Source organism: Rhinolophus sinicus, linkage group LG05 (assembly GCF_036562045.2).
Source record: "Rhinolophus sinicus isolate RSC01 linkage group LG05, ASM3656204v1, whole genome shotgun sequence".
Lineage (NCBI taxonomy): Eukaryota > Metazoa > Chordata > Mammalia > Chiroptera > Rhinolophidae > Rhinolophus > Rhinolophus sinicus.
Window position 1 is genome coordinate 85,457,951 of NC_133755.1, and position 24,862 is coordinate 85,482,812.

The following is a 24,862-nucleotide window of genomic DNA, read 5'->3' on the forward strand; positions in this document are numbered from 1 at the left end:
ACAGTGAGTCCTTACAACAAAGCTGCCCCCAGGTATGGCCTAGGTCAGCCCACCCTCCAGGCATGGGTATAGGCCTGAGAGGGGAGTCTAGATTTGTCATCTTTGTATCTCCCTAACCCAGCACCACTGCTGGAACCCAGAAGGCACCTGCTTAAAGGGTTTTTGAAAAACAGAATCCTATTTCTCTGAGTATAAGCTCCATGAGAGCACGGATTTTGTTTGTTTGTTTGTTTTGGTCCTGATTTATTCACTGTTGTTCCTCCAACACCTCGGACAGTGCTGGTATGTAATAAATATCTGTTGAATGAATGAGCGAGCATAAAGGCAAGAGCTGCTGTGTGCTGTGGAGAGAGGTGGTACCTTCTTCTTGCTGCAGTAGATCTGCCATTTTTTCTCAGGGGGCAGTGCAAACACAGCCTCCCGGTTTTTGTCGGTGAGATCCAACTCATCCTGCAAAGACAACAAGAAAAAAAGTCTGAAACCCAGAGATGGTTGACATTAAATATTCAGACTTACAGGAAATTACAATTCCCCCAAACCTATCCCTCAGTCCACTATCTTCCTCCCAAAGAGGACCAAAGCTATGATGGGGCAATTCTTTCTCTGCTAGAAACAGCTCCCTCTCCTTGCTTCCACCCGAGCCCGTACTGCTCTGTTCATGCTTGCCTCACTTCCTGTTCACCCCACCTTGTCTCTGCAAATCCACCTTCCTCCTTCAGGCCCTGACCACCCCCTGCAATGCTTTGCTAGCCCTTAATCCTCTTTCTTGGGGGTTTTCTGTCATCCTTCCCTTGTCCCTCTTAAACTTGTAATACCATAAGTCAAGGCTGGACAAAGAAAGAAGTCATTCTACAGATCCAGTCCTTATTCTTAAAGTCTCCCTGACCTTTCGGTCTCTCCCCCAGAAATTTTCTGGCTCCCTTAATCTCAGCATGGGTCCCAGCATAGGCTGTGGAAAGCTGGGGAGGACCAGGGGCTGAGCAGCTCTCCTGGCTGGAAGGGCACACCATGCCAAAGGAGGGGGTTCATCTGCTTCCCACGGTGATGTACCTGCCAGAGGCAGCCCCCTCCACACATATGACCCTGAGGCAGGGCTGTGCATGCACAAGGCTTGGGGTCCCACAACACTAGCTCACACTTCCCGAGCAGTAGAACTGGGACGTCTCTGACATCATCAAACTTAGGGTAAACTCTATGGGTACTTTGGTATGACTTATAGGTTTGGCTGTGCTGGATGGCCTCTACAAAGCTCTCTTCTTGAAAATTCTTCTGTGAGCAATGCTCAGGCTCATCAAAAAAAAAAAAAAAAGTTAACAGGCCATGGGGAACATAGTGTGCCTTTCAACTCAATTATGGTGAATTTTTTTCCAATCGAAAGCAAAATTCACATTAAGACATCAAAGCATAATATTACTAACCTTTTTATTTTCAGAAATAATAGTGAAAGGAATATCTAAGAAAGTAAAAAAGGTCTTAAATATCAAAGTCTAGACTCTTTTCCCTATACTTCTATTCACTGGAGAATGTTGCAGACTTTCCTTCGCGTAGATCAGAACTGTCCGATAGAAATACAACGTGAGCCCCATGTACTTTAAACATGTTCCAGTCACGTTATGAAATTAAGAAATAGGTGAAGTTAATCTTAATAACCCATTTTATTTAACCCAAAATATATAAAATATGATCATTTCAACATGAAATCAACATAAAACATCAGTGAGATAGTTTACTAGAGTCTGGTGTGTATTTTACCGGCCCAGTTTATCTCAGTTCAGACAAGCCACATTTCAAGTGGTCAGCAGCCCATGTGACCAGTGGCTGCCATCTTGGACAGCACATACAAAGATGATTTGAAACAATTCCCATAAGTCACTTGCTTTTGGAAAGAAAGATTCCTGCCTGTCTCATGCTAAACAAAGATTCTTCCCTAGAACCAGTCTCATTCATATCCAAGGAATGTCCTTAGTCAAAGTTCCCAGAGCCCTAGCTTGAGGTTCCTGCAGTGTATCTTTTTCCACAGTCGGAATCAGAAATAAAAGAAAAAGTAAAGTTATATTCACCTTGTATGTCCCAGCACAAACTCTGCATCTCTTCTGCTTTGCTTGTACAGCTCGTTCCACCCAGACTGCACTCCCTGCCCACAGATCCCGTGAACCTTGGTCTAATTCCCAAGCTCAAAGTTAGACTCGTCCAGCAACTCTGCCACAAACCTTCCCAGGTCAGAACACCTCTTCCTTCCTGAATTCCAGAGCAGTGACATTCAGTGTTGTATTACAGTCCTTTCTGCACTTGTCTTTTCCAGCCAGTGGTCTCTGTCACTAAATCAGTGGACATTTCCTGGCTCAGCTCAGACAGCCTGTGTCTCTGTGGACCATTCACTCCTTATTGAATCACTCTGCCTGGTTTCTTTGACAGCCACACTCTCGAGCAGTCCCTCCCACTTCGCTCCAGGTTCCTTTTGGGATCCCTTCATTATGTCTCCTCTTCTCTCCTACCATGGAATGTTAAAGTGCCTCAAGGTGCCATCCCGGGTCCTTTTCTCTCCTCCCCTGATGCTTCCCTAGGCGAAGGCTTCTCAGACATCCCAAGGACTCAGTCATTATCCCAAACTCTCTCAAACTTGTACCTCCAGCTCTCCAGTTTCCTGAGCTCCAGATTCTGGAACCCAACTGACTCTAGTACCTATCTGTTTTGATGTCCCTCAAGTACCTCACACACGTATGTAGTGTCACTATGGGCCAGAGACTATTATAAGGGCTTCATATTTACTCATTAAACTTGCAACAACCCATCTTACAGATGAGGAAACTGAGTTCGTCATCTCAGACCTGTAAACCTGAGTCTCCTCTAGCATATCCTGCCCTATATAAGGCCCAACATCCACTCAGTTCCTCACGTCACAAACCTGGGTGTTTCTGGATTCCAGCTCACTCACAAATCCCAGTAAGTCCTATTATATTTTCTCCTAAATAGCTCTTGAATCTGTCCATTTTTCTCTGTCATCACTGCTCACCATTCTCCCTCTCCTGGACTGCACCAAAAGCACGCTAATGTCCTACCCAGAACATTTCTTCAACAGAGTACCCTAAATGATCTTTTAGAAAAGCAGACCGGGTCACCTCAAACCCCTGTTTAAAGACTTCGGTGGCTTTCTGTCACCCTTAGAATTGAATCCAAAATCCTCAGTTACCATATTTTTCCATGCGTAATGTGCACTTTTTTCCCCCAAATTTGTGAGGGAAAAATAAGGATGCATATTACACATGGGTAGTACTGAAAAATTAAAATGAAAGATATTTTTTCCCTGAAAGTTTGGGCCAAAAACGTGGGTACACATTATACATGGCAAAATACACTGTTCTCATTTTCATGGTGTTTCCCAAAAGGACCCAGCTCTTTTCTGATTTGAGATTCTCACATAGGCTGCTTCTGTGGGGGACCCCATGTACCCCCATTCGCTTATCTAATCATCGCTCTGGTTTCAGATCTCAGTGGAAATGTTACCGCTTCAGGGGGCCTTTGTGTCCCCATTCTAGAATACAGCTCCCGCTAGACACTCCCACAGGTCACCACACCTGTCATTCCTGGTCTAGTTCAGCTTCCCTGTTAGACTTCACCTTCTTGGAGGCAGAGACTGTGCCTGGTGGCTCGTCACTCAATCCCTGGTACCCATAGGGCCCAGCACACAGCAATCTCTCAAGAAATATTTTTCACTTATTTGATCAATACGTGATGCTGGTCTCCTTGCAGACAAGACTTCTCTGCCTCATCCTGGTTTTTGCCAAAGCACCTTGTTAGGAGGCCTGCTCCACTAAAGATGCTCGGTAAATACTTGCTGAATAAAAGGGCCCAAGGAAGGAATACCTCTCATCATGTCCTTCTTTCAAAACTCTTGCACTCTGTTCAAGAAAATGGACTTGCCTGGGATAATGTAAGAAGTCCTTTTGATCTTGTTCCTGTTTCCTAGCACAGAATTCCTAAATCCCTTGGAATTTCCTGGGTGATAGGAGCCTCTTTTCTTCTAGTAAAGTGACTCCTGGGGGGGCCCTAGATAGCTTCAGGACGGGGGTTGGTCGCCAGAAAGATCAAGCCTTGATTAGAAGCCTAGAACTTTCAGGCCTTACTTCTCAAACTCCAGAGGGAAAGAAGAGGGGTTGGAGATTGAGCTCAAACTCGATCGTACCTACATAATGAAACCTCCATAAAAGCCCCTCAAGTGACAAGGCTCAGAGAGCTCTGGTTGGTAAACACATTTTCATGCTGGCAGGGTGGTACCCCCCAGACTGATGGGGACAGCAGCTCCTGTGCTCTGGAGAGCAGCCTTGCCATCCTTATTACCCTTCTTGGCCTATCCTATATACCCCTTCATCTGGATGTTCATTTATATCCCTTATAATATCTTTTATAACACACTAGCAATACTAGGTAAAGTGTTTCCTGAGGTCTATGAGCCTTTCTAGCAAATTAGCAAACCTGAGGAAGGGGTTGTGGGAACTCCTGATTTGTAGCCAAGTCAGAACCAAGTATGAGTAACCTACTGGAGATTGGTGTCTAAAGTGGGGGTCAGTCTCGTGGGCCTGAGCCCTTATCCTGTGGGGGTCTCTGCTAACTCTGGGTAGTTAGTGTCCGAATTGACTTAAATTATAGGACCCCCCTTTGATGTGTGCAGAGAATCAGAGAAATGATAGGACCCCCCCGTTGATGTGTGCAGAGAATCAGAGAAATGATAGGACCCCCCGTTGATGTGTGCAGAGAATCAGGAAACCCACACATTTGGTGTCAGCCGTATTCTGAGAAACAAAAAAGACCTTAGTAGTAGTGACTAACACCAATCCGGCTACACATGATTTTCTACACTAGTAAACAGTTTGTTCTCTCCCACCCCTCCCCCATCCTGAGGAAAGGTATAAGTCAGAACAACAATGAGTATTGTTAACCTGATGTGATGAGGAAAGTGGATAACTTTTTCCCATAACCTGCATGGTCTCATCTTATAGTGGTCTTATTATCTGAAGGGCTAGATGGCCTTAATCAGACACATCCATTACTGAATTCCAGTATGAAACCCCATTCCAAAACGTGCTGCTTTGTTTCTGTACTGGCCAACCAGGAGAATGAGTAACCGAGAGCTCGTGGTAGATGAACTTGAACTTGTGCTTATTGCTCTATGCTAGGATTCGGGTCTGAGTCCTGGGTACAGGTCCTGCATCCCTGTTCTGGGACTTTCCTTGGGGTGCAGGCTTTGTCTCGCCATCAGACTTCCAAAGAGAGGAATCATGCTTCTTTCTGTTCTGTCTCTTTGTGGTCAGAGAATGAAGTTTCACACACAGGGGTTTCCACAAAGGTGTCGTGCTGCTCTGATCTGGATGGGTACCACCAAGAGTCAGGAAGAGCTGATCCTAGTGTGAATGACAGTTTCTGCTTGCCCCAGGCTAGACATGAGATGCAGTCATCCCAGACCCAAGCCAGGCTCCAGGTATGATACAGGCATCTCTACCTCCATACTTCTAGCCAATCAGTGTCTGTCTGCAGAATTCCACCCTGTCTCTTCTTCCTGTGTCTGAGATCAAAGGATTCCAGGGAAATTCCAGAGAGCAGAAGAGAGAAAGGTGGCAAGCATTCTGATGTTCATTGAAGCTCCTCACTGCCTTATTTCACAAAAGCCTGGACTTGCTCCTTTCCTGGTAGCCTAATTGCTGCCCCCTGAGATCGAGAATCCAATGGAGATATGACGTAGGTCCATTCTTCTGGGGACACTTTTCCCGGTGTCCACCCAAGTGAGTGACTCTGTTTCTCCCACAGCTGAGGTGTCCTGAGGGGCCCCTCCTCAGCCCGAAGCAGAGCTTCAAGAGGTGGAGATCCCAGCACATGGGCCCCTGTCTTGCTCAGCCTGATCCAGCCATTCCCCTCCCCACTGTCCACACCCTCCCTTCCCTGCCCCTTCACTCACCACCAGCTCAGCGAAGCGGACATTAAGCTCCTCTGGGTTCGGGATAGGACTGGAGAACTCCATGTACTGCAGAGGGTGGTTATCGCGGAGGTTGATCTCAGGGAGGTCATTGCCCCCAAAGCAGCACAGGAAGCCCAGGCCATGGCGGCTCCTCTTGCGGGGGGCCATGGTCACTGCAGGCCAGGGGGACGGTCAACAGGCAGGAGCTTAGGTCCTCATCGTGATCTGGATGGGCGCACAGAGAGCACAGAGCGTTCGTCAGCATGGCAGCCAGGTAAGTAGGGATGGTGGTCACTCTCCCACCATAACTTCTTTTCCCAACTTCCAGAAGCCCTCAACCCAATAGCCAAGCTCCATCCCTTCTCCCACAGCTTCTCTCTGTTTTCTCTAGCTTCTTCTACCTGGAGGCATGTCCTCCTCACCACACCCTCTCAGTGTTTCCTGCCACAAACACTTTCAGATTCCCCCTCTGTGCCCCTAAAGAAGAGGAGAGGGCTGTAGTCACAGAATGTGACTTCCGGGATGACAGAGCTGGCACTCATCTTATCTCTACGTCACTGTCAGATGGGAATCCTATTCCCTATCATTTGGCAGACCCATTTCCAGGAGGGCTCACTCACTCACTTGATTCATTCTGGGGTCCGGTGTACATCCCATGGGGAAGGAAGGCTTGAGGCATTTTAAAGTATTGATTCTTAGCTGTTTCTTCTAGATTTGGGTCATTGACAGAATGATCAGAATGTCTCCATGGTCTTTACTCACATCACTGCTTAAAATGTTGATACAGGATATAGACAGACATAGATGGCATAGCTACCTCATCTGGAGCCAAAGAACTAGTTATCAACACTCTCAGGGGACAGTCCTTCAACCAGCTCTAAACCCATCAACTCATGCAGTTATCCAGCCCTCTTTTTTATAAAGACACCATAGGAAACTTTCCCTAAAGCCTTGTGGAACTCGAGATATGCCAAATGTAAGGCATTCCTTTGAACCAAGCTCTAGAACCTTATCAAAGAAAGATAAGATAAATGTGGCATAACTTGTTCCTAGTGAACTCAGAGTAACTTCTGGAGAACATCGCTTTGTTTCCTAAGCCCTAATCATGTAGCGAATAACTCAGTCACCTGATCTGCCCTCTCATATAAGTCATGATGCATTTTAATTGTCATTCTAGAGTCTTTTACCAGCTCCATTTCATCTTTCTTTATAAGGTTTGTGACAGACTTTTTAATAGACCCAGGAGAGCCTCAAATAACACATTACCCAAGGTAGACTTGTATTACTGATTATCTTCTATGTATTTACATATTGGCTCTCCACAGCTATAGTGAAGGCTCCTTGAAGTCAGGGCTCATGCCTCCTACTTACCTGACAGCCCCCCACACCCCTCATTTCTATAGCTAATAAAATGCCTTGCGCTTAACGAGTGTTCAATAAATATTTCTTGGTCAATTGGAAAACAACTTGCGCTCATGGAAAAAGAGGATAGGGGTCCTTATCAACCAGTCAAGAAATATTGATGGAAATCCCTGACTCCTAGTGGTTGATAAACCCACAAGAACCCTTATAGAGAACACGTGGACAGTCTAGAGTTTGTAGGTAGAGGAGGCAGCAGGCCAGCTAACACAGAAATCCTGGTACATGGTGACAAAGACCTGGAATAGGCTGATGGCTGAGGAAAACAAGAGAGGAAGGGAGGCTTTAGGCTGTCCATGGGACTTGTTAGCCAATGGCCAAGGGCGGGTGAGACAAAGCCCTGGTCCCCAACTCTCAGGCTTAGTAAAGCACCAATTCTGCAGACAGACGGGGTAGCCTACCCTGGAAGTCCCCTGCCTGTTGCCAAGTTGGGATAATGACGCAGAATACAGACCAGGTCCCCTTTGTCTCATCTGCCTCCAAAATGTAGCTACAGTTGGTAGGCAAGACTGCTTTGTTCAGGGCACAAAGTATGGGAAGGAAACTCCTAGAGGCCATGGTGAGGGTGCGTTCATGGCATGGTGGGCTTCTGGGCAGGGAAGTACTGATGTCTGGGAAAACCTGTGAACTCTTGCCTGCATTCACCTGCTCAACTTCTTGCTCCCCCAGTCTCCTTCCTCGTCCTTCTTTGCCCTTCAGCTCCTGAGCCAGGCTTTGCCAGGAGGGATCAGGGGTAGGGGCAGGGCGGGCCTACAGCTGGCATATCCTGTTAGTCTTACACCAGCTGTTTACAGCTGTGACTTCTCTGATTGGTTGGTGCCATGTCATACCTGCCATTAAATATGTTTGATGTCTCCCCTGAGTACGAGGAGTGAGGGGTAGTGTCCTCAGGAGGAGGCACGAAGTAGACACAGACCCTCCAAACAGGAAGTGCCCTCCTTCCAGGGGCCTGATCGCCCAGGGGAGGGCTGCATATTTGCCCTTTTAAGGGGAGGACTGTTTGACAGCTCCTGAGTATGTTTATGTTCCTGAGGACGCTCTCCTCCCCACAAACCCATCTTTAAGTCTGTTCCTGCCTCTTTCTTAGGGCCCCATCTAAACATCCAAAACTAAAACCACAGGCTCCCAGCTGGAAATCATCTAGCTTCACAGAAGAGATGAGAAAATTGAGGTCCAAAGGAAAAATGTCTTATCTGAGGTCACACATGCTAGGGACATAGCTGGGTTGAAACCCAGGACTCCAGTGTTCAAGCAGTGGTCGGGTCCCTACCTCACCAGAGCTCATCTTCCCACATCAGGGGCTCTTTTATCCAATGCCCCAGCCTCCCTCCACTACAGAAGACCAATCTCAACAGCTTAGTTTAGAAATAGCTCCAGTCTCCAAGGTTCCCTCTAGACCGAGTGGAGCTATGGAGATCCTAAAGGCCACCTGATTCTCCTCCACCAGGAGGACCTGCTTCCGTCTTCCACTGCCCCAATTTCTTTTCCAACCTGGCTCTGACTCCTCCTTCACTTCAGGAGAGTCTTCGAAGTCAGACAATCTAGGATTTGACTCTTGGCTTTGTCTTCCCAGGTGGGTGACCCTGAGCACAGTTCATAAGGTCTTAACCTCTGAGAGCCTCTCCTGTGATACCAAGATAATAACAGCATCTTCCTCACTGGGTTGTGGTGAAGAGTAAATGAAGTAATAGGAGTAAGATGGCTGGAGCACATTGGGCACTCACTAAGGAAGGCCGGCACTGCTGCTGTGGCTTGATTATCATTGTCACCAGCCAGGTGAGCCTGGCCCTGCCCAGAGCCTGCAACCAGGAGCCATCCTCCAGGCATGGATGGGGCCACCAACACGGGGCATTGTGGGATCTTGCCCAGCCACATTAAGAAGCTGCCCAGCTTTGCCTCTGGTAACTGGACAGTCTGGACCAGAGGAGCTAGGATTTTCCTTAGGCTCTGAACTACCTCTAGTTTGAAAGGTAAACCCTTGTCACTGACCCTGGGCAGGAACTGGGAATGGTGGAGGTGGCCAGAGTGCTTCATTTCTGCAAAATCCCTTTACAAAGACGAGCAATGGAGGTCCCCATCTTAGAAAAGAATTGAGAAGCAATATGGAAAAACGGGAAGCAACAACAACAAACAAAATACAGTGGACTTGAACTTGGGTCAGAGGGATGTAACCTGCTCCCCACCCCACCACCCACCTTTCTCTCCATGGAAACCTCCCTAGCACCAACCATTCCATGCCCTCCACATCCTGTCTCCTTGTCCCATCCTCTTCTCCTCCCTGTAGGGACAAGGTCTTTCAGGACAGTTAGTCCCTAAACATAGACCAATCGGCCTAAGACATTAAACCATCTGGTCACCTCCAATTAGCCCTCTTGTAACTCGCACAGGGGTCTCCTCTAGTCCTCTGGCTCCTGCCAGACTTCCCCTCCTGTTGTCACAACCGTCCACATTGTGTAGAAAACATATTTCCTCAACTCTGGAGGCCAGGGCTAGTCACCAGCTAGCTGTGGGTCAGGGAGCCATGGTACGATCCTCAGGGGACCTGTTTCCTCTATGCAATGGCAGGGTTTGACTGAAGAACTCCAAGGGCCCAGTCAGCCCTGAGCTTTCACACTGTCTGGCTCAATTTCATTCCCAAAGATTTCCCCAGGGGTGCGCCTCAGCCTACCCTGAGCACTGCTCCCACATTCCACCACCAGCCAGGAAGTACTTCCTATTACTTGAGTTCAGTACTCCCATTTGATCTGTAAAGATGACAATCCTAACCCTTACCCCCAAATCCTGGCCTCCAGCCCCTCTGCACATCAGTTGTTGCATTGATTAAGACTTCAAAAACCCCATATCATCACTGCTTACTCCTAAGTCGTAACTAAAAACAGAATAATACTAACACCTGAGACTTTGGTATTTGTCAGACACTGGGCTATACTACATTTTGTCCTCATAGCAGCTCTCTGAGATAGGTGGCGTCATTTTAGAGAAGTTATTTAAAGGAAAAAAAAACCTGTGGTTCAGAGAAGATAAGTAACTTGCCTAAAGACACACAGCTAGTTATGGCATAGCTAGGATTCAAACACATGACTGACTCTAAAGCTATAAACCACTAAGCCATAGGGCACATGTCCAAGGAATGCTCTAATCTGAGACCAGCTCAGAGCTTTCTCAAGTGTCCTATACATCTAGATTCAATAATTCATAATTGAGCACTTCCTATGAATTGGGCCAAGTGCCTTCACAGCTCTGCAATCTCACTTCAGCTTCGCAGTGACCTTATAAGGTGGTTATTACCATGATCCCTCCCTATAGATGATGATATTAAAGCTTCAGCAGCTGTTACATGACTTGTCAACAACACCAGCTACTAAGAGACAGAGCTGGAACTCACAACTAAATATCTTGACTCCAAGTTCAGTGTTCTAGTCACAGGACCAAAGCTGACGCATAAACCCTTCCTTTAGCTCTGGGACCAATGCTGTGGCTTCAAAGTATTCAGATTTCCTACCCCTACCCCCCTTTCCCCAATTCTATACATGGGGGTAACAGAGCAAGATGTGCTATTATGTCTCTCCTTGGCCACTTCCAAAGTACCGACTAGGAGCCAGGCACAGTGCTGAAAATTTTGCATTTTATCTCATTTATTCCCTGCAACCCTCTAATAGCATGACTACCCCTCCTTACTGATGGTTACATTAAGACTTCCGAAAGTCAGGCCACTTGCCCAGACACCACATGCTATGGGTGAAGGGGCTGGGTTTTGAGGACAGTGGTGTCACACTTGAAGACCCATGATTTTAACCAGCTCCGTGCCCATGTTCTGAACACTCACGGGTGGTGAGGACAGAGGAGTAAACCAGGCAGGGTCCCCTTCCTTGAGGAGGACCCCTTCTAGTGGGAGAGCCAGGGGAGTCAAGGCAGTAACAACACAGAAGGGTTAGAAAGACAGATACTATGGCAGCACTGAGAAAGTGGACCTGGGCAGTGGGGGGTAAAGAGGAAGTCAGAGAAGATTCCGGAAGAAAGTGACATTGAGCCAGTCTTGAAAGATATGAGAGAATTCAGGAAGGGTACAAGAGGTGGGAAAAGGCATTCCAGGCAAAGGGAACAGCATAAGCGAAGATACAGAGGGAGAAACAGCATGGCGTGTGCGAGGCCAGAGTGCTGACCAGTGGCCTATTACTTGTGTTTAAATGAATAGGCAAGGGAACTGACCAGGTATACAAGCACCTCGGTTTGACAGTAGAACCCAGGCATCCTCGGGAGCCTGCTCCTTTGCTCTTCTCTCCCACCATGTCCCCTGGGGCCTGGGTCTGGGAATGGGGCCCAGAGCTCCCCAGAGCTGCTGCATGGACCATAAGGAATGTAAACCATTTCCTGTTCCACTGGCAGGAGATTCCTCCCTAAATACTGACCCCTGTGTGCCACTGGGGGTCACGTAGGAAATGGGCCCAGGCCCAGCTTACCTGAGACCTGGCTCCCCAAGGAAGAATCTATGCTTTTCCATCCCAGGCTATACTGCCCGGGCCTTTGCCCACCATCTCCCCCTACTGCCCACATACACCGCGCCTGCTCTCGCGACAAGCCTCTGAAGACCATCCCCTCATGCTTTGTGGGCAGCAGACGGGCGTGTGATACCTCATAACCCTGTCTACACAGACCTCCACCCTGAAGCTGTCTGATTGCCAACACCCAACTCTACACCACACACTTGGATGGGTTCTGTTCAACGGCCATAAACACTAACTATGTGATTTCAGAGAAGTTACTTAGCCTCTCTGAGTCTCACAGTTTCCTCCTCAGTAATATGGGGAAATAATAATAGTACATACTTCACAGGGCTGTCATGAGGACTGAATTAGTTAATACTTGTACAGCACTTAGAAAAGTGCTTAGTATTAGTAAACATTATTAATGGCTATATAGATAAGCTACTGTTACAATGATGAGAAACCGGAATTTGACTATATGTGTTACAGAAGGTTCTCTCTCTATGGGAATGAATTTTACCTATTATTACAGAGGTTGGCAGATGTTATAGGGGCCAAATCCAGCCCAGAGCCTGCATTTGTAAATACAGTCTTTTTAAAACACAGCACACCCATTCGTCCATGGCTGCTTTCATGCAACGGAGACCCCATGGCCCACAAAGCCAAAACTATATACGACCTTGTCCTTTATAGAAAGTTTACTTATCACTGTGTTATTAGGTTGAATTATATGTAATGGACAGTATTTGGTTATGTTTCATCTACAAAATCATTAATTTAGTATGGTTCAACTTAGTCTATCACCCTGGCTCGTGTGCCTAGTCTTACACCCATTCAGACAAAAATGTAGCGCTTTACGTCCAGTGACTCTAATCATAATAAAGTCATAATTCTCATTTTTGCTCAAGGTTTACCTTAAACTTTCATCCCACTCCTGTAGGGTAGATATGATCACTGCCCTTCCCCTGCCCACCTTTTACAGATGAGGAAATCTGAGGCTCAGAAAGGTGCAGAGGATAAGCCTAGGACTCAAACCACGTCTACAAAGAAGTTGCTGGGAGTGAGATCCATCTCTGATTCGGACAAGAAATGGAAGCATTGAAGGCGTCTCATCCCCCCACTTCTCTGCGGGCCCATCTCCTAGACATCGCTCCGGCCACAGGGCTGAGGGGTCCAGCTGTGACTTCCCTGTCACCCTCAGGACAACTGAAAACAGTCTGACTTGCAGTGTGAGCCTCAGGTGGGGCTGGGGAGGGGGCGGGGAGAACTTTCAAAAATAAGCAAGGTCCTTTTCCACTGGGGAAGCTATTTTTAGCAGCTCCCTCTGCTCTGGGAAAGGCAAAGAAAGCAACAGACAACTCTCCCAGCCTGAGTCCTCTCTGGTGCAGGCTGTGGGGTGAGACATGCAGAGAAGGGCAGACAGGGAAGGAGAGAAAGGGGTCTCTTGCAGGGAAAGTGAAACTGAAAATTCCCCAAAGTGACATTTCTCTGACTTGGGGTTAAGTGTGGAAGTTAGGGATTTTCCAATTGGTTTCTCATTTTGAGAAATGATAAAGAGAATATAGGTTTCTTTGTCTCACTGGGACAGTAAACAAGCAGATAGTAGTTCTCCAAGGCCACAGTCAAGCATTCATCCATCCATCCATCTATCCATCCCAAGTGACTGCCTTGTACAAGCCATGGCCTGTGTGATTCAAATGAACCAGACTTTGAACCCTATCCTCAGCAGGTTTACAGTCTTACTGGGGAGGCATGTGCATAAACAGCCAGGATGCAACGAAGGGGTACAGCTCCAGGCCGTGGGACTGCAGGGAGGGAGGAGTGATTTCTGGGGGTGGGGCAGGGAGGGTAATCTGAAACATTCCCCACAGGAAGTGGCATTGAAGCTGGGTCAAAGAAGAAGAAAGAATATTAGCTCATGCCAGTATGTATGTGTGTTGGGGGGGTGGGGGGGGGGGACAGGTTGTCCAAGAAAGCATTCACAGCAAAGGTGTGCCAGACTGCCTGATATCAAGAAAAGCCCGGAGGTGAGTGAGTGATGAAGGGAAGCAGTTGTATCCGTCTGGAACACAGGGCTCAAAAAAGGTACAGTGGGAAACAAGACTGGGGCCAGATAAAGGCAGGCCCTGAATGCAGCTCTGTCTGAGGAAGAGTTAATAGGCAGGGAATTACCAAGAATGGAGCGGAGGGGACAGATGCTGGAGATGTCACAGAGGGTGTGCCAGCACGTGTGTGAGGGGGTGCTGGGACGTTGGTATGACATGTCCTGGGCACAGACAACAAGGACTCGGGCTAAGCGAGAGGGAGTGGTGGGAGCTCTTTGGACAACAGCTGTAAAGTAAAGGAGAAGAAGGAATTTCAACACTCTAGTCTGCTACCCATTACAGCCAGAGGGGCTCCTGGCCAAAGGGAAACCACCCTGTACGCCTGTGACACCCATTGCCTCACCCCCTCCTGCTTCCAGGAAGCCACGCCCCTCCTCCATCACACAGATCAGACTGTCTTTATTGAAAGGCTTCAGGGAAAAATCGCCTACAGCTTCTTCCTGTGCAGTCCTGCCAGGTCTCCCACCAGAACGCCCAGCGTGCTGAGAACTCACACCATTCTAGGCACCTCGGGCTGGGAAAAGCTCCCTACTGGCCACGCCCCCTGGTCCTCTCCTCCTGGGGTCCCAGGACAGAGGCACTCTGTCATTCAGGAGGGCAGCACCCTGAGGTCCTGTCCCTGGGACCCGGCTGGGCCTGTGCACATGGTCTCACTCTGGACTGAGTCGTCCCAGACATGGTTCCCACCTCACAGCACTGCTGGCCCCTCTTAGCGTCCTGCGTTCACACCAGACAAGGCCCTGCATGTGCCTCAGGGCCTGGCTGGACATAAATCCTGGACCACAGGCACATTCCATCTCTTCAGGGTGGGCAGAGAAGGAGCGGGCAGGGGCTGAGAAAGGAGGGAAGGGAAGCTGAGCTGACTCCTGGAAGGCAAATGTGACAGCAGATGCAGACCCAGGGTGAGCCCTCACTTGCCCTTCACTCTTGTTCATTCAATTTCATCCATTCACTCATTCATTCTAACAAATATTTGTTGAGCGCCTACGTACCATTCAAGGAGCTGGAAAAATACAATAGTAAGCAAGAGTTTGGTTTGGTGGGGCAGGGGAACAATTAAACAAATAATATAACAAAGGGTGGCTATGGTTATGATGGGGGAAATACAAGTGTTTGAGTCTGATGAATGTTTGCAGAACTCCACCCCAAATGTGGGTTCTATTCCACCAGTTTATACAAAGGAGTTACAAGCACACTGCATCGTGGAATGGGTACTGGAGATAAACAGAGATGTCATCAAAGATTCAGGACCAGACGTCCATCCCAGGATTACTAACACTATAAAAGACTGAAAACACCCCAAATATTCAAACATAAGGATTGATTAACAGGGACTGATTAGATAGACAGACAGACATACCTACACCCACATGCGTGCACACACACCTATGTGAGCCCAAAGTCATTATCTTTGGGTTGCTGGAGTTTGGAGGTATTTTTCTTATACATGTCTAGATTTTTCCAGACTTCTTAGTATGAGCACTTATTACTTTCATCAGAAAAAAAACAATGTTATTTTTTTAAAGAAGAAAAACTGTAGACTAAAACTGAGGGGACCCAGGTTTGAGACCCACCTCTGCCCGAGCAGGCAAGCTACCTGAACAAGAGAGGACTGACCTGGAACAAGAGGGCATCATTTCTGCGCCTTTTCTGTAAATGAGCAGGTCAAGCCTCATGCTCCCTAGAGTTTCTTCCAGCCCGACACTAGGCTCTGTGCACAGAACACATGAGGTGCTAAATGAGGCTGGTTTGAAAGGAATCATAATCTCTGAGCACCCATTAGTTCATCATTCATTCATTGGGTCATTCATTCAACCACCATTGTTTTTAGCACTCACTCTATGCCTGGCTCTTGGTGCCGGGGATCTGAGGGCAAACTAGACACAGCTCCTGCCCTCAGAGAACTATAGCCCCCAGGCTCAGGGTCCCCTTCGACTGCTCTTTGTCTTCCCTCCCTCATGGCCCATCTTGTTAATGATTCTTACCACTTTCCCCAAAATGCCTCGAGTGCATTTGTTTCATTCCCAACCACCAAACTCCAGACTTGGTCCAGCCCCACATGGTCTCATGCTGGGACCGGAGCTGACCTCTCATTTCTTCCATCTCCAGCATTCTGCAAACAGCTCTTTCAATAACGTTTCTAGGACATCTGATTCTGCATTCCTTGATTCAGCATCCCTGAGGATTCGAGGCCAAACTGAAAGCGTCCTGCTTTATTTCTTAGGTTTGGCCATTCGGTGGGGTTCACAAATTCCATACCCACCACGCCTTGAAATCAGATCTACATCCTAAGTGCCACTGAGGACATGGAAGAACTGGAACTCTCCTACACTGCTGGTGGGACCGCAGCATGGCACAGCCATTATGGAAAACAGTTTGGCCATTTCTTAACAAGTTAAATACACACCTCCATAGGATACAGTCATTCCATTCCTAGGTATTTACCCAAGAGAAAGGAAAGCATATGTCCATACAGAGTCTTATTCATAAATGTGCACGGCGACTTTATTTGTATTAGCTCCAAACTGCAAGCAACCCACAGGCCATGAACAGGTGAATTAATAAGCAAATTTTATCATGTATCCATATAATAGAATACTACTCAGCAGGAAAAAGGAATGAACTCTCCATACATGCCACTTGTGGATGGATCTCGAAATAATTATGAGTGTAAGAAGCCAGAGGGAAAAAGGGGTACATACTGTATGATTCCATTTCTAAAATTTGAGCAAATGCAAACTAATCTAAAACCACCTGAGTGGTTGCATGTGGAGGAGGACGAGGGTGGGAAGGAAGGCGGTGGATTATAAAAGACCATGAGGGAACTTCCAGGGGTGATGGCCAGGTCCATGATCTTGACTGTGGTGATGGTTTCAGAGGTGTCTACATATGTTAAAACGTATCAAATGATGTAGTTTAATTATATAAGGCTTACTATATATCAATTATACCTCAATAAAACTTAACAACAAACAAAAGAGGTCTATTCATAGCCGCGCAAAATCAAACCACCAAGGGCTCAGGCTACTGTAGTTGGCTACCTTCTAGAAGATTCCTACGATGAGCTACTCTACAGAGTCTAGGAAAGACCACGGAGGAGTGAGGGGATGCAGAACAAGGAATCCCTCACAGGCCCAAGCCTCGGCCCTTCTGGTTTCATTTTCCAGGAGGAAGGGTGGTATATGGTAAAGTGTATACATTCATATTAAACCTGGCTCAGTAACTTAGCACCTGTGAGCATCCTCTCCCTCATGGACACATGGATGACAAAGCCCACCTCCCAAGGCTACTGTGAGCAGCAAATGAAGGGCAAGTATTTAGCACCTAGCACAGTGCCCAGCATATCACAGGCCCTCAAACTGAGTTCCCTTCCCCTGTCCCAGACCCAGGCTGCTCACGGTGGTGGCTAAGGTTCAAGGCTCAGCCCATAAAAGAAGCAGAGGGGCTCCCAGGAGCTGAGTGAGGATGGAGTTAGAACCCAGCAAAGCACCAACAGGCACAGATATGGTTCCATCTGGATGTTTCTAGGGATAAGGCTGAAGTGACAGTTGTCCTGGGTCCCTGAGTGGCTAAAACGAGGGGCTCACAGCCTGGGTTCCAGTCTGGAATTGGCTAAGAAGCAGACAAGATGGCAAAGGGGATTGAGAATGGTAGCCATGACATCGAGTTTTCAGGGCAAGGCATCAGCCCGGATGTGGTTTGGGTGGGGAGAGGGAGATGCCTGACCTTTGCAGACTAGACAAGCAAGTATAGGAGATGCGCAGTAAATGACCGAGGGAGGGAGGGAAGAAATTAAAGCAAGGTAGCACGTGAGAGGGTTTGACTCTATGGGTGCAGAGATGCATGTGTGGGGGGTTGTATGTAGTGTGTGTGTTTGTATGTTTATAGTGTGATGCATGGTGTATGTGCGTGATTAAGTATGTGGTATGGTGTGTGTGTGCATCTCCAGGAAACAAATACACATGATTCCACTGACTTTCGAGTCTCAGCAGAAAGATGACCCAGCCATCTCCGCAAAGTATATGAGCAGAGGAAACAGGAACAGCACTGAAAATCAGCCTCCATGCCAATGTCATATCAGCCCCCCCTCAGTTTTTAAAGAGGCTGCCCACGCATAAGATTTAGGAAATGGTACTATGGGGAATGCAATGTCTCATCCTTAGTTTCCCATGAGCCGCACTTTGACCCAGGAGCAGAGACCTATTCAAAGGATGCTGGTACCTGCCAGGGGCCAGATACTGAGTATTCACATTCCTCATCTTATCTAATCTCCAGACAACAAAGTAAGGTCAGGATTTTTGACGGATGAGAACATGGAGGTTAAAAAAAAAACAGGAGATGACACCCAAACTAGGGCTTTTTCCTATAATACACCATCTCATTCCAACCCAGTTTCGATTCAGCTCGGGGACGTGTATGTACATGCACAGGTGTGCATATGGGTATTCCTCCGTGTATTTGTGTGTGTCCTGAAGATGTAACTGGGTTTCCCTTGGGTGTATATTATAATGGGACATGCACTCCCTCTGCCTTCGCTATGTGAAATTGTGGTGTCATATTTTAGCTGCTTCCCCAGCAAGCGTGAGATAGAAAAAATAAATCCCTGACAATAATGTGTCTTCGAACTATTCTATGTGCCACACTTTATAAGATAGATATTCAATACATTTCCAGAAAGAAAGATACTAACATTTACTAAGAGCTAGGGTGAGCTCCAACTGTCAAACTTTTTATTTCAGTTAATTATCCCCAAATCCTGCAAAGATTGCATTATGATATTCATTTTTACATCTAGGGAAATTAAGACTTAGAGAAAATAAGCAACCTGGCCAAGTCCGTAAAGTTCATAAAACATGTGAACCTCAGTCTGAATGATTCCAGAACCCAGACATAGCTTTCTCACTGCACAGAAATGACTGTGTAAATGGCAACACAGGCGTACACGGTGGGCGCTCCCACCGCCATGGCAGCTTCCCGCGGTGCCCCATCCTTTCTCCATCCCCCACCCTGACTCTCAGAGAAGAGCTCAGCACTACTACAGAGAAATCCTGTCCCCCAGACAGACAGTAACCCGGTCCCATCATCTTACCGTACACACTGAGTCACAGAAAGGTCCAGGCTGTCCCATCTGTGAGGCCAGCCTCTTGGGCGTGTGAGCTGGGTGCCCTCAGAAGGACTCCTGCTGGTTTCAGGCCCTGCTGTCCTGGGTCGAAATCTTTAATAATTTTTGAACAAGGAGCCCTGCATTTCCATTTTGCACTGGGTCCCGCAAATCATGCAGCTGGCCCTGCCCATCTTCTACGGCAGCCAGCGCAGGCAGACTTTCCCAGGGAGAGCAGCCCAGCCAGCCACTCCCTGTATGTTTCCAAAAATGTTACCCACAGTCCCTGAATGGTCAGGACTGAACAGAGACAAGTCACTTTAATCTGGGGTGGCTTTCCGCCTGAATGGCCCTGATGGGCAACTCAGTAACTGCTGGGCTGTTTCCGGCCCTGGTCTCCTCTCCTATCCCACGTCACCCCTCCACTCCACACTGCCTGGCTTCTGACCACACCGTCCTTACTCACTCCTCCCTCAACGCACCATTGCTCAAGGGACTGAAATTCCTAGAGGGCATGGATGCTTCCGCTTTTATCTCCAACTCCCCCCACAGGATTCTTCCTGCAAACTCAGCAGGAACTTGATAAAAGTGGATGGATTAAATCAATTGCTGCATTTCCTGCATTCTTGACTCTATCAGCTATAAGACATATCATCAATGTGATGACATTACATTATTCATACACAGAGATTGTGTGTCCTCCTGCAATCGGGTAAATATTAAAAGCAAGAGCATTGTTAACTGAAATACGGTAAGAATGGCGCTGCTTGGTCTCCATTGGGGTTGACAATATTGTCCCCCACCCTATTCCCAACCCTACCTCTGCTTCCTCCTCCTCCTCTCCATCCTGTATGTAGACCCTACCTTCTCCAAACAGCCTTCCTGACCATCCCAATCTACCTGAACGCTCCCAAATAAACTTGGAACACTTTTTGTCTGCTGTTTATAGGATATTTCATCATATACGACTACATGGCACTTCATGATATTTGGTCTTTTATATTAATTTTTATTTTTTATTCCAGTGAAAATTTCCACCGTCTAACCTCTGGACCCCATGAGAATAGTTCCTGGCACAGGGTTATATATGCAAGTTCTCTTCCTGAATGAAACACATCTACTGGCAGTGGGTGGGGTGGGGGTTGAGAGAGAGAGGACAGAGTTAACGCCCCAGAAATAAACATTTATGGCAAACCCAATGAACTCAGGTCCTTCAACCTTTTCTCTTCTTCAAAGTCCACCAGTGGTCAAAGGCACCCAGACCTTGGCCAGACACCCACAAGAGGTATCTCAAGTGACACTCAGGCAAGAGGCAAAGTCGTGCGCCTTTATAAACCTGCATGGTTAAATCAGACCTTGGCATTCCCAGACAAAACACAGGACATTTTCATTTCTGTTTGTTTCCACTTTCCCCTTCCTTCCTTGTAGGTAAAGACATCTTGTAGGTAAAAGGTATAAGAGATGTATTTCCTCTGTGTGCTTGGAGGCACGGGATGTTTCTTCTGAGGGAAACGAGACCCTGCCTCCAGGACGTCAGGCTGCACGAGCTGGGATTTTCCGAGCCCAGGCCATCCCTTCCAATAGTCCCAAGTCCTGGAAGCAGTCCTGGCATGGACTCCCCCATTTCTAAATCCTTTCTATGACCCTGACTTTCCTGCAAGCTTTGCCCAATTCTCTCCACCTCATTCTCTTCCCCATCTGCCTCCTCAGTGCCCAGTAACTGAGGCCCATGAAACATCTCACCCTGGATTCTGCACATCTGGGTATCTCTTTCCACCCTGTCAACCCTCTAGAGGTCCTTGTCACCGTTCTCCCTTGTCAGGGTGTTTCAGGACAATGTGAAGTCCAACCTCCCGGTCCCAAGGCTTCAAGCCCCCTCTTCCTCTTTGGTTTCAACCAGCTGGTTTCTCTGCTTGGGGCAGCCTCTCCCAGCCCCTCCCCATTCTCCTGGCCACGAGCCACTCTCCCCTCCACTCAGGTGTGGGCTAGGCACGCCTCCTCAGCTTCCTGCGTTTCTCCGCCAGCAAATATCAGACAGAGATGCTACTGCTTCCTGAATTCCATCACTCACACTGGCTGTGACCTTCTTGAACACAGTTCAACAAGAATCGTGTGTCCAACACAGAGCCTGGCACATAGCAGCGGTGCCAGGGTTTTGCCCAGGTTTGCATCTCAGACCTGCCCTTCTCCCTTAGCCTTTCTCCCTGCCAGCAAACCTTCCCTGACATTCTTTCAGACTAATTCAACAATGCTCACTGCAAAATCCTCCTCTCCCCAGTCTCCACCTCCATAGTTCCAACTACCCACATCTCTATTCAGATGTGCTGACACAACTCCCACCAACTTCCTCTCAGCTGACTTCATCTCCTCCCCCCTGCAGACCACCCCTGCTCTCTTTCTGTGATTGACACACCAGTCCTAAGGTTCAAAACTACAGAAGCATCATTAACTCTTCCTTCGTCTTGAGTACTGCGATATGGCAGGCATTTTACATGCATCATCTCATTTAATTCTCACCACAAACCCTTAAAAGTGGGTATTAGCATCCTGATTTTACAGACGAGGAAACTGAGGCTCTGAGAAGTCAAGTGACCTGCCCCGATTACAAGCACATAACTGACTGAGCCGGGGCTTATGGATAGTGCAGATTCCAGAGTCCTGCCCTCAGAGATTTGGGCTCAGCAGATCTTGGGTAAGGACCCAGGAATCTGCATTTCAACAAGTTCCCCAAGAGACTGGGATGCATGTCTCTTAAGTCACTCTTGCTTCTCTCCCCTCCTCTTTCACCAGCATTTGTACCCACCTTTATCTTAATCCGCCCCTTCTTCCCAGAGTTGTGATCAGACTCGCCAGGTTCTCACACCTGGCTGCACAGGAGCATCATGGGGGCATTTCGAAAAATATTGATGCCTGGATCCCAATAAGAACCAATTAAAACAGAATCTCTAGGTGAGCGTGGGAGAACCACTAGGATGAGAAGTGGCTCCTCCTGGTTTGCCCAGGATTCTCCCTGTTTTAATACTGAAAGCCCCATGTCCCAGGGAACCCTCAGTCCTGGGGAAAATGGAACAGTTGTTTACCCTACAGGTCTCTGGCATTTGTCAATCTCTCTAGATGATTCTAATTTGCAGCCAAGCTTGCAAAACACTAGATGAAATCTGGGTCAAAGAGATGCTTCTCCCAGTCAGCCAACTCTCGCGGGCATTCCCGAAAGCCAAAGATAACCTTCGTTTTGTTTCCATGCAGCTCAGGGAAACTCAAAATGTGTCCCTCGGCCAGCAGCATCAGTGTCACCTGGGAACTTGTTTACGGAAAGGTAGAGCCAATTCTGAAAAAATTGTTCTTCTCTCAGCTACAGATCCTTTGTGAACCCCATAGAGCAAAGGACATTTACTGGCTTGAATGAGGTGGGGATTAAGGAGTTAACTGCCCAGCAGGAGCTTGGTGGTGGAGGCGGTTTGAGGTTGGGAGGCCAGTCCGAGGAGGTGCAGTGGTGCTCAGAGGGGGCTTGGTTTTGATTCAGATGAAACACACTGACCACTAACTAACTAGCTGGTTTGTTTGTGCCATCTCATTAAATTCAACTCTAACTGTGTTAAGTATATGATGTTGGGGTCCATACATAAAAGTTTTCTTTTCTTGGTTGAGTTCAGGACCAGTTGAGAAACAGATACATGAAGCAGACAGATGGAGGTCACAGTATCAGCTACGTTCCTGATAAAGCTGTGGGAGTACGTGGCTTTCTATCTCTGGCCAAACGGACTTCCCAATATCCCACTCATGAGTGAGGCCAGCTCCCATGTCCAGTCATTGACACAGGAGGGAGACCGTGGACCTCCCACAGAAGCAGGCTCCTCACTTCATTACCCACAGCTGGCCAGATGCACCCGCCCTGCAGGTGGCAGATCGCAGACAGGACAGGGAGCCTTGCAGTGTTGGCAGGTCCCGCTCATAACTTCACCCAGAGTCACTGTTAGAGACGCCTCGCCTCTTCCCTTGAGGAAGTGATGGGGAGGGAGAGGCCTGAGAGTGAGCAGCCAGGGTTCTCCACCCCTACGCACATTAGCACCACTCATGACCTGACCCCACGCCCAGAGTGGCTGACCTGCTCTGGGGAGGGAGCTGGGCACTGGCAGTTTGTAAAAGTTCCTCAGGTGATGCTAAGTGGCAGTCAGGATTGAGTAATCACTTTTGGGAGAAACAGCTAGGAAATAAGAAGCCAGGGACATTCCTTTCTAAGGGTCAGGGTTATTCCTGTTTCATAACCAGGGAACCCGAGTGCTCAGGAACCTTGAGCATCTTGCCCTATGCCCAGAGTTCATAAACAGAATCCTATGGGGAGTGTGTGTGTGTGTGTGTGTGTGGGGGGGGGGGGGAGGGGCAATGGCAGTGAAAGGATCGGCTTTCCCCAAATCTCAGTGGACTTAGAGGTTTTCATCCAGGTTGGAACCAGATCAGCTAAACCAGCAGTTCTAGAATCTCCTAGAGGTCTTATTAAAATGCAGCTCACTGGGCCCCACCCCCACAGTTTCTGATTCAGAGAGAGGGCTGTGTAGCTGTGAGACAGACGAGCACAGCCTTTTGAGTTACACAGATCTGGGTCCTAGCCACAGCTTGGCCACCACCTAGCAAGGTGAGCTTGCCTGGGTGACCTCTCTCAGGCCCAGTGTCTTCATGTGTCAAATAGAGATCACGGAAGTAATGACCTCATGGGTTTCTGGGGAGTTGAAGGAGGGCACACAAAGTACCCAGTGGGGTACATGGCACACGGTAGGAATGGGGAGAAGTTATAGATGTTGATTAGTGTTTGTAGATATTGTTGTTATTTGTTATTTGGGGACAGCTTCTTTGAAAACATTGGGAGGAGGTTTTGGATACAGGCAAGAATACCAATAGGCAGAACACCAAGGGGAGAATGAGCCAAGTCTTGAAGGCTGCAGGGAGGGGAGCCAGAAATGGAGCAGAAGCCAGTGCACAGAAGTATAGAGGGTGGGGGTCTGCTGCAGATCTGGCTGGGAGAGGGGCTGGGATTCAAAGTCACCCAAAATAGAACGGCCTTCTCTCCAAGCTCACAAGTTGCTTTCCCCCTCCTCCCCTTCTCTCTGGGCCACACTCCACATGCCTCTGTCCAGACTCATTTGTTAGAACTGCCCCCACCCCACCGCACCCCCACCCCTGCCCTAGGGATGTGAGGAATCTTAGCAATGTGTCGGACTCTAAGTGCTGGAGGGAAAGAAGCAAAATAAAGGAGAAAACCCGCTCTCTAGGCCCATGTCTTTGTATGACATCCCACCGCCCCCTTTCCCTCTCCCCCAAGAGATGGCCATTCTGAGCCTGCCTCTGGTTAGAAGTATCCAAACCAAGAGAGGCACCAAACAGCCTGCCCCCCCATCACCCAACTGCAAAGCCCTCTTTGCCAATCCCCGCCCCTTCCCTCGTTCATAACTGGACTCAATGCTTAGCTCCCTGCGTCTTCCCCGATGAACTTGACTTCATTGCAAGAGTTCCTTCCTCCATGTGTGCAGTCATTCGTGCATCCATTCATTCCATAAATGTTTACTGATCATTTTCTCTGGGACCAGGGACCATGCCAGGCAGCAGGGATTCCCATCTGAAAAGACAGAGTCCCTGCCCGCTTGCAGGCTAAGGAAGAGCACTCTGGATTTGGAACTTACACAGTCATAAGGAGAAAAGGGGGCCCCCTTCTCATGCTCTGCAGTGTTCTCTTTTCTAACATGAGAAGAGACCTCCCAGCCACTGGTGAGATGCGGCCACGCTTTCCTCCTCTCTCTTTTGCATACCC

At 48.1% G+C, this 24,862-nt stretch overlaps 1 protein-coding gene across 3 annotated transcripts in view; it reads right to left on the reverse strand.

The window, feature by feature from the left end:
• Positions 1-24,862, reverse strand: part of DAAM2 (dishevelled associated activator of morphogenesis 2) — a 107,565-nt gene that overhangs the window by 41,631 nt on the left and 41,072 nt on the right. For all 3 annotated transcript variants that reach the window (XM_019751532.2, XM_019751531.2, XM_074332871.1), the window contains exons 2-3: positions 5,951-6,175; positions 361-450 (exon numbers count right to left, since the gene is read on the reverse strand). In XM_019751532.2, the coding sequence (XP_019607091.2) occupies positions 361-450; positions 5,951-6,118 (258 nt within the window). In that variant the 5' untranslated portion in view covers positions 6,119-6,175. The remainder of the gene's footprint in view (positions 1-360; positions 451-5,950; positions 6,176-24,862) is intronic.